General features: G+C 29.1%; 2 protein-coding genes across 4 annotated transcripts; one reads left to right on the forward strand and one right to left on the reverse strand.

Moving 5' to 3' along the window:
* The first annotated feature begins 605 nt into the window (after positions 1-605).
* On the forward strand, positions 606-8,274 carry LOC132920657 (zinc finger protein 774). 3 transcript variants are annotated; one of them, XM_060983211.1, is made up of 4 exons: positions 606-1,079; positions 5,142-5,810; positions 6,769-6,948; positions 7,065-8,274. In XM_060983211.1, the coding sequence occupies exons 1-4, from the start codon at positions 654-656 to the stop codon at positions 7,491-7,493; spliced, it is 1,704 nt and encodes a 567-aa protein (XP_060839194.1). In that variant the 5' UTR covers positions 606-653; the 3' UTR covers positions 7,494-8,274. The 3 variants fall into 3 exon arrangements, with proteins under 3 accessions (XP_060839194.1, XP_060839195.1, XP_060839196.1); XM_060983212.1 differs by having other exon boundaries at positions 936-1,093; XM_060983213.1 differs by lacking the exon at positions 606-1,079 and adding an exon at positions 1,105-1,323.
* On the reverse strand, positions 8,127-10,825 carry LOC132920658 (proliferating cell nuclear antigen). The gene is made up of 5 exons (XM_060983215.1): positions 10,423-10,825; positions 10,161-10,326; positions 8,750-8,894; positions 8,539-8,678; positions 8,127-8,473 (listed from the first exon to the last, which is right to left on the reverse strand). The coding sequence occupies exons 1-5, from the start codon at positions 10,641-10,643 to the stop codon at positions 8,366-8,368; spliced, it is 780 nt and encodes a 259-aa protein (XP_060839198.1). The 5' UTR covers positions 10,644-10,825; the 3' UTR covers positions 8,127-8,365.
* Between the last annotated feature and the right edge of the window lie 88 nt (positions 10,826-10,913).

Consider the following 10,913-nt stretch of genomic DNA (forward strand, 5'->3'; position numbering starts at 1 on the left):
GGTTTTAATAGGAAATACGCTATTTGTACATCAAAAATCGGTGTAAAACCACTCATTTTACCTATAGAAACAAAAATGGAGTTTTTGCTTAGCACGGCAGTATAATGTACACCACATTCCTAAAAAACTAAACGATACCTAAAAAAAAAAAAAATATAAAACTTATTTTTTTACACTGTTTATACATCTTTCGTGTTTTTTTTTTTTGTATCTATATGAATTGGTTATAATTTTATAAATAATAATATAATTTCCTGTTAAAATAAGGGATGTCGTCATAAATTAGTATAAAATCGAGTTTCTCAAACGTCTGTACCTATACAGATCACATGATGTATACGTACATAGGTACAACTCAAGCCGGTAAATCAAATTATATTTTAAAAATTATACTATTTGCCATATAATTATATTATATTAGTATATAAAGGAATAAATACATATCATATTATTATCATATAAATAAAATAAAATATAAATGTATACATTTTATTATAATAATATAATACATAGCGGGTAATATGATCTGCAGCGTCACGGCGGTTGTCGTACAGTGCTTTCCGTCGACTTGCCAAGGAGGTTGGGTTTTTCGGCAATAAGCTCTCCCCCCACGGTCGCGGAGGCCGCCACCGCCCTGTTCAGTACTTGAGCTGATGGGGCGAAGAGAGGCGTTCGGATGTATAACGTGGTGGCGGCGGCGGCGGCGCGTGCTCGGTATATATAGTGTGCTACGACTACTGCGACTACGGAACAGTGGCGGCCGCCGCGTCATCGGCGGTGCCAAAATCAATAATCAGTATTGTTTATCGATTTTTTTCTCTGCGCTCAACCGTCGCCGAAGCCGCGCGCGTTTCCCATACAAGCCGCCCCCGTGCAGTGTGCGTATAGCGCGTGTACATGCTCCTGCCTCGCCGACCGCTTATTTTCGCCGCGCCGACCAGTCCGTCGCCCGTCCGTCCCGTGCAGCAGCCGTCGTACACGCATCGCCGCCGCCGCTAGCAGCTGCCGGACTTGTCGTAGCCGCGCGCCATCGGCTGCAGCGCAGAAGTTGGCGTTGTGGATCCGTTGCCGGACGAAAGGTTAGCGATCGCAGGTAAAAAAAAAAAAAATTATATGAACAAAACGCCGAGAGATCTATCGTAGTCGCGAGTGTACCGCGTAATTGGCACGTATAAAACTTATTCATATATATAGTAGTCGCACGTCACCGCAACCACCACCGCCACCACCACCACCACCACCGCCACCGCCACCGCCAACAGCCACCACCTGGCTATAAAATGGTACTAATTACGGCTTACGAATCGTGACTAACAATAATAGGTACAATACTATTATGATATAAATTATATTACGTTAATTTTATATTTCTAGCCGATGATAATAGGAATGCCGCGACAAAAAGTTCGTTAATAAACCGGTTGTCGCCGCGGATATATTATAATATACCGGCTATCTAAATAATAACGAGTAATTATTTTTATTTCAAGCTTCTGTAGTGGACTTACATCGTGTATATTATATTATAGTATATTACATATACCAACTTCGCCTGTGATGCGTTATAATAAATAATACTGCAAACGGTTCACCAAACATGCTCATTGATCATCCCCCCCTCCTGCGTTTTCCCTCTAAATAATGAATTTATTCAAATTCTAATTTATCATATTTTTAAGCACATATTTATTCTTGTTAATAATTTACAGTAAAAAATGTTTGGAGGATTATCCTGTATATATTCTTGTAATACTATGGTACCTAGCTATTGGGTATATCATTGCTCAGTACCTAATAGTTGTATACAATGTGTTTCTATTTAATCACTAAATGTTTAATTTTATTATTATTATTATTATATAAGAATAAACGTGATAGCTCGATGTGGGATCGAACCCCACCCACGCGTAAATCCGTATGGCACTAATTTTCGTATATTCAGTTGTCTATACGGTGTAGTGCAGGAATTGATAATCATGCGAAAAACTACCCCAGCACGTGAGCTTTACATTATTATATTTTTCCGTAACTTAAATATATATTATTTTATTTTAAACTTAGAATTGTACTACCTGTAACCTCTTATTTACAACAAACACAACGTAAATATGTTATGGGTTAATATTTGTAATAAGGCCTCTCCCATTGAATACCAAAAAAAAATATACATATACATATATAATAAAATAATTATTATATAATATATTAAGTATTATAGTTATCTGCCTTTTGCCGCAATTATATAAGAAAGCGATTGGGATGTTAAAAACTCCCTAGTTTAATTTTAGCATACACAGTTGACTATAGATCCAAAATGTTATAAATTAAGAAAATATTTTATTTTACCTAAAATTTCAAGTATTTACAGTTATTCATTTTTAAATTAAAACAAAAAAAAAAACAAAAATAGGAGAAATAGTTGGTGAATTGGTGAATATGCAATGTCGTAAAAATTTGAATTTTAAACGCTCATAAAAAAATCAAAGAGAGTTCTCTAGTAATACTTTTTAGTTTAGGTTGAAAAATTTATAAAGAATCTTGAAATAAATTTTCAAATCTTAGGTATGAATATTAAAATAGTTATGAATAAACTACGAAATAATTCGGTAATTTTTGCAATTTTGATGAAATTCATTATAAACTTCACACTAAAAAAAATGTTTTTTTTTTTAATTAACTACAAATTTTTTTTTATATTTTCACGATTTTGATATATGTTGTGAATATATTAAAATTCAAATACAGTTAAAAATTATTTGTGTCGTATTTTCGATATTTTTTAATGTCTGTAAGAACTTATGAAAAACCTTGTATTAAAATTCCATGAATTATTACTTACAAACAAAAATATTAACATTTATTGCATATACATTAATCAAAAACAAGACCATTATATAAGTTTAAAATTGCATAATGTTTATAAATAGCACAAAAAGAGCAGAAATTATTTAAGGTTAGAAAATACTATTATAAATATTTAGTGAAAATATTAGTTATTTATCTATTTATCTTTGAATTGGGTTCAATAAAAAAAAACAAAATCGATTTTATCTGCAAAAACTGGAGGTTTTGCTATTTATTTTACTTTTAACCTCCATCCCCCACACCCTCTTAAAGTAAGTTAAAGTCAATTTTGTATCAGAAACCATTCTTAAAATTTAAGATAAAATATTTATACTGCTCCAAAAAGTAATTATAGAATGTAGAAACAGGAAAAAAATTAACACGTATAATAATATATTATATATTATTGTAAGACCAATCATCGCTCCACTCACAATCTAAAATTATGCCCCAGTTCCAGGTTACACGTCATATATATTTTATGATATTATATTAGTATAATACTAAAATATATTCATGGGCGCCCCATATTGAAGGTTGAGGCCAGACGCAGGCACTTGCCCCTGAAAATAATACGAACTTGTAATTTAGTAAATACTACTATGGTATTACCTAATAAGTAATAACTTAATATTATAATATCTATAGATAGCATAAGTTAAATTATTGTTTTTTTAATTTGATTATATTTGATTTTTTTGGAACTTACTATAATTTATTTTGTATAATATATTATTCGATTAATCAATATTAACTAACAACATCTATTATATAACCTCAAAAGAAGCCAACATATTTTGAGAATTTTTCATGTTTAGAAAATACTAATACAAATGTTTAGTAAAAATAGTGTATCTACGATTATTCATTTTTAAATCACAACAAAAAACAAAATCGATTTCGTCTAAATTATAATTTTTTTCAGTTTTTCCTAATTATTTTAAAAAGTACTAGGAATTAATTTTACCCCAAGTTAAAAACTAGCTAAATTCAATGTGCAACTAAATAGTAAATACCCATTTCGATAATATAAAAAAAAGAAGATTTATTAAGTTAAAGTATTTTTCTTACTAAAAAATAGTCTTTAGACAAAAAAAAAACAACGTATAGACGTATAGTACACTTAGATAGTTCATACATCATTGCAAAATCAATACATTTATTGTCACGCTCAAATGTAAAATAGAAATAATTTAACACTAAATCATTACTATAAGACCTAGACAAAGTTGAATCTAAAAAGGTAACACAGAGTAATATTGTATAATTTTTATGAACTTATTACTACTCGTCTACTCATAAGTTCTAATAATAGAGTTATTACTAATAGCCTATTAGAAACCGTTATAATCATTTATCAAAATTAATATTTTGGTTTATATAAATATAAGTAGAGATATTGTTATTCACCTTAATAAATGAAAATATTGTCACTACTCACTATGTATCAATATTTTGATGTTTGTAGATATGATGCACGTAACATTAAATATTATAAGTAAACGTATAGGTATTTAAAAAATTGTTTTTGTACAATTCACGAAAGGAGTAAAGGAAGAGTGTGGATTGGGAGTTTCTAATCCTCCTTCTAATAAATTATGCATTAAGTATAGTATGGTAATGGTACCTTGCCACCTCGGTAAATGGTAGGTAGTACTAGGTACCCACAACTATATGTATATACATGAGTATACGACAGTTAGGTATACCTACTATACATACATGTGTTGTTTATATATTTTGTACCAGATATTAATTTTTATCTATACAATATTTAAAGAAAACAAAATTGATTCTATTTCATCTCCTATAAACACGACTAAAATAATATGCTGTTATTACTTATTTGTCATGTACTCGTATAGTAGTCATACAGTTATATTATCATTCGGTCTATATGATTATATTTATATGAACGAAATTATATTAAATAACAAAAGGAATATAATAAATAATTTGAAAAGTAAACAAATTTAATAAAAATATAATTTAGGTACTTTTAAGAAAAATTGTGTTGAAATAATTTAAGTATTTCCGATATTAAAATAAAGTACAAGTACATAAATTAATAAAATATACCTATACATTTGAAATTATTGTTATTATATAAAATGTGCCATATGGTCTATGAGCTCAATTTTTGTGCAACCCCAAAAATATTGGTCTATAGTTACGCCTATGGTTCAATGTATAGTGAATACTGACTATACTGTATACCTATAAATTAAATTAATAAAATTAAAAAACTACCTACCTGCAACAAGGCTATAAATAAATTCAAAGTTTTTTTGTTGCAGATTACTACCAGCATTATGTCCAACATGGCAAATGCTGAAAACTATCAATTGAAATGGCATAGTCACGGTGCTCATTTACATTCGACTATAGCAACGTTACACGGCACCACGGCGTTTACCGACGTGACGCTGAGTACGACCGATGGCCGCAATGTGTCAGCGCATCGTTTCGTGTTGTCGGCCTGCAGCGCGTACCTGAACCAAGTGTTCCAGAGCTGCCTGTCCAATAATTTGGTTATAGTACTTCCGGCCGATATCAGTTATCGTACGCTGTGCATATTGCTCCAATACATGTACAGCGGCGAAGCAACGGTCACCAACAGTCAGTTGGACCGGGTGCTAAAGGCTGGCGAAGTGTTGAGGGTGAGAGGGCTGTGCCGAAGCAACGAGAACACAGTGGGCGTGGTGCCCAGACAGCAGACACCCGACAATAACAAGGACGACAAGTCAAAGCAGAAGTCCAAAGGCGATATGCCACTATCAGTGTTGTCTGATGGCAATGAAAACAAGGAAAACGAAAAAGACAAAGACAACGATGATGGTGAGGTGAAGAAAGAAAATTCGGAAAACGAAGACCCCATGCACAACGCACTACAGCTAGAGATAACCGTTAAGGAAGAACCGTTGGAATGGAACGACAGTGATCGAACTGAAATGACCATTCAACCGGTAAGAGATTTAAAAAAAGTTTACCAAGCACTTTTAAGTATCATTTAAAGTAATATGTTCTCAGAGTAGTCTAAATTATTAAGTTTTTACATGGTCCTTAAATAAAGGCTTTATTGAGTAGGTACCACAAACTTATAAAAATTTTCGTAAAGTGAATTGACTTATTATCAATTTTAAAGTTACGAACATAATATATTATTGATATTTTGTACGTAGGTTTTCTTTATGATATTTAAATTTGTATTCAAATTATGATTAATTCGTAAAATCTTGTTAAGGAGATTGGAAGCGGTGACTTTCTGTCTTTGTCTAACACACGTGGAACATAGCTCTATACGCCTGACAAAAATTGGTACTTCTAGTTATTCGATTTAAAATATGTAAAGATGTTTTACTTGGTATACAAGTTTATTTTGCATCGGTCGAAGCACTTTTTCGATTGTTTTATTATTTAAAATAAATATTTTAAATTTTATAAATTTGTCAATTTTTATTGTTAAATATATTAATAATATATAATAATATGCTTCGACCGATGCAAAGTAAACTTGTATACCAATTCAATCATCTTTACATATTTTAAATCGAACAACTAGAAGTACTTTAATTTTTGTCAGGCACGTATGGCTATTTTTTCTATGTTACACGTGTGTAAGACAAAGACAGAAAATCACCGCTTCCAATCCCCTTAAACTAAAAATAAATATACAATAATTATATTATTATAATTACCTCTATTGAAGAAAAGTTGAAACATTATTAAAAAGCTAGCTAGTAGCTGTATAATATACAAAATTAATGTTCTTAACTTTGAGTTTAATAATAGCCATTGTCAATTTACTCTAATATTAAGGCTAAAAACATAAAATTTGCTATGTTGCGCGTGGGTAGAAAAGAAAAAAATAGGTATATTTTAATGTTGTATTACAAGTTAAATATTAACCTACACTATTTTCAGGAACTGTATTCCAATTACGACGATGATGACGAGGAAGCTGATTCTGATTATTATGCTCCATTGACATGTGACATGTGTCAAGAAACATTTCGAACACCAGCTCTTTGGGTTAGGCACATACAAACTCATGAATTAGGCTCAATTACCGATTTACCAAAAAGAAAAAGGAGAAAAACCACAGTACGTGTATTATATATATTTTATGAATTTACAATCTATATTGTTAGTAAATCATTTTGTAAATATTTTAATAACGTCCTAACAATGATTCTTCTTTTCTTTTAATTACTAAATAGGACGAAGACGACGGAGGTGAATTACCCCCCTTACGTTGTGAACTATGCCAACAAGAGTACCAGACACCCGGAGATTGGGTGCGACATATTCAAAGTGCACATACGGAAGAACAGCTGGCCATTACAAATAGTTTAGCAAGTGGTGGATCAGGAATATTACCTTCAGCCAAACGACCGCGGCCAAGAATAATGAATGGCCGAAAAGTGTGTCCAACTTGTACTAAGACATTTCCTTCGCATGCGAGCATGTTGATACATAGTCGGACACACACAGGTGAACGGCCGTACCAGTGTGGTGTCTGCAATAAAGGTTTTAATGTAAAAAGTAATCTACTAAGACACATGAGAACATTGCACGATACAGTTATAAGTCCTAATGCCATGGTCGAATATTGTAATGCCCAAGATGAAGTACCCCCAACAACATAAAAAATATTAAATTTAACATAATTGTTTAAAAATTTAGATTACATTTTTACTTTTTGGTCTAACTTATTTTTAGAGTTCATGAATAATAAATCAATTGCTAAATGCATAATTGAATTAATTAACATGGAAACTTTCCAACTTAATTTACTTTCCTTAAATTCTTTAAATTTTTATTGACAAGCTTATACGTCATGTATTTCGATAATGAGCTCCTTTAAAATTTTACTTCCAATAACTTATAAGACAATTTTCAACACATTGAGTGTTATAAAAAAGCATACCATTTTATATGAAATAATGTTAATTTTGTTTTAGTGCAACGCTTTTTATCTTTCCAGCATTTTTTTTTATTTATTTAACTTTTACTAAAGTATATCATAGTTTTGATACTAGTACAAAATAAGCAGATGTTAAGAATTAAAATTTATTTTTCAACAATGATAAAAAGATCATTGTCTTCCTGCATACATTGAATTATATGATAATATTGTGTAAAATCCTAATAAAATGTATATAGTGATGTAAAAACGATTAGGATCTCATTCCATTTTACATTATTTTTCAAAGATTTTCTACTTATAGTAAATATTTATTATATTTATCCCAAATCCCTATAATAATGTGAAATTGTAATATTAAAAATGTACTTTTATTATATGCTCAGTAATTCAATAATAATTATTAATTACTATACATTATATTACTTTCAGTACTTTATTTTTTATGATCTTATAATGTTGTAAATATTTAATAGAAATAAATGAAAATATTAATATTAAAACTGATTGTTTTCATGTATACAAATAAGAATTTTGTTAAAATACTAAAAAAAAAGTTTGTCCTTATGATCTATTTAAGATAAATAACTAAAATTAATCATCTTCTTCAATTTTAGGAGCTAAATAATACCGGATAAAACCCAAATCTTCAATTTGGTATTCTACTACTAATGGAACATCACCAGACATCGATAAAATAACCTAAAAACGAAAATAAAAATTAGTTAAATACTAAAATAACTTTTCAGCAAAATATAATATAGTACTTGTGGAGATAAAGGAGCTGCTTTACAAAACAAATTCAGGTAACGACAAGCAAATGTTAAACATACAGCTTGTTGCATTTCAATGGAAACTCCTTCTTCTTCTTTATCAATTGAAGCGCTTTGAGAAAGTTTGACATTAGCTATTTAAATTAAAATAAAAACTATTAATAACTTCATTGAAAAATTAATAATATTTATTCTAATAGCTTACCTGATCCTATGTCACCCGATGTAGAAAATTTAACACCATCTTTGGTACAAGCAATAATAACAGATTCTCCAAACTGACTCAAATCTCTACAAATTCTTGCAAATTCGGTTGAAGGCATCTTAATTACGCAAGAATAATTTGTTTCCTTAAAATAAAAACATGAATATTCATCATTTAAATATTTAAAGTCTATTATTCTAAAAACTTAAAACCCATTGACCACCTTACAACAGTAAGTATGCTTTATTTAAAATTTTAAAAATATAACAAATGAAAAAGAATTTAAAAATTGATATGGGTCATCATAATGAGGATGAAAAATATTTATTATTAATTATTATAATATTATCAATTAGAAAGAGCATATGCTTTAGGGTTCATTATTATAAGACTGTTTTAATTTTTAAGTTCAATAAATCTAGTTAAAAATTTTTGTGATTTGCAAATGACTTGAAATTAATACTTGATTCAATTTCTGAAATTAAGAAAATGTGGTACCATGTTATAATTAAATAAAAATTGATGTCACAAAACATTAAAATAAAAATGTATCTATTTATAACGCCTATAACTAAACATTAATTTTATGCAAGTATGTGATTATTTTTTAGATTAATATTGTAATATTTGCAAATTTTGTGTCAAAATAGTGGTAGTATAAGGATTAATGAAATATTAAATAATATAGGCAAAAGTATGCATAACATTTTGGAAGCTAAGTTATTTCTCTATGTTGATGATATTCTAGAAATGTCTTTGTTGTAGTATATATTTATGTCATTGATAATATGATCATTCATTAAGTATTTTTAAATTTTTTTCTGAACTACTTTAACTAAACTAAAAATTTAGTAAAGGACAAAGTTTGATATTTAGATATTAATTATTTTTGTTTCAAGTTTAAATTATTTGAAAAATTTTGCTAGAAAATTGTTTTTATGTGTTTGGTTTCTATTCCTGAAGTATTAAAAATAGAAATTATTTGTCTTTATTTTGTAAATGGCAATTAATTTTTTAATATATAATTAAATAATTGCCAAATGGAAGCTTTATTTTATCAGTGAACTTTCCAAATACTGACACATCATAATATACTCTTTTCTATCAAATTGCGTAATGTAATATAGTTATTTTTATATAGATATAATAATATTGTTTGTATGTAAATTTTAGCTGTACTTAGACAATATTTAATAAAAAAAAAAATTAATTAAATTAATATATGAAAATGATATTGGAGTTAAATGTTGTGTTCATAATATCTATATATAACAAAAATAAAATATATATTAATATAGTATGGTATAACTATAATTTTGATTTGGGGATTTCCTATATCAGATTTGAATTGAAAATACATAAATATAATCTACCAAATGTAAGAATATAAATGTTTTAAGTTTCAACATACAGGTATACCAAGATGTTCTTGATCTAAATTCATGAGTTTCATTTCATAGTCCGACATTTTCTCCTGGTTTGATGTCTCAAACATAATAGTGAGAGTATCTGCATTATCTTGTGCTTTAATAGTCATAATGTCATCATTAGAGCAGCATTTCATAATTTTCACCATGCTAAAATAGTATATGTTTATAATAAATTAATAAATATAATAATTATTAACTACATGACGACATACTATAAGTCGGTAATAATGTGCTTATTTATACCTTTCTAGATTAATACCCATTGACAAGTTCCGATCGCAGCGAAACTTATCAAAACCAGTACTTTTTAAATACATGGATACTAAGCTAACATGAGCGTCATCCATGGCCTGAAGTTGAATCCCAGAATCGGAACAATCAAATGTTGCTTCTTTTAAAAGTTCCTTAATGGCTTCTAAAATCTTTTTGAGCTGGCCGCTTTTCAAAAGTCTTGCTTCAAACATGGTTATTTATTAGGTAATTAAGTTAGAGAAAAGTAAATAATATTATAAAAATATAATTGAGAACACCGACAAAACAACGCGGATTTAAGAGAAAAGAATATTATAAATTTTATTATTTAATGGTTTAATTGATTTAATACTAAAGAAGGCTGCTCGATAATCGGTAGACGAAGACCACAATGTCACAATTCACAAAAGATAGCGCCCATAAACGCGGGAAAATGGCGGTACCTGACAATGTGACCAACAGAAGAACTTCAGTTATTCAAA

The sequence above is a fragment of the Rhopalosiphum padi genome, chromosome 2 (assembly GCF_020882245.1).
Source record: "Rhopalosiphum padi isolate XX-2018 chromosome 2, ASM2088224v1, whole genome shotgun sequence".
In the NCBI taxonomy this organism is placed as follows: Eukaryota; Metazoa; Arthropoda; class Insecta; order Hemiptera; family Aphididae; genus Rhopalosiphum; species Rhopalosiphum padi.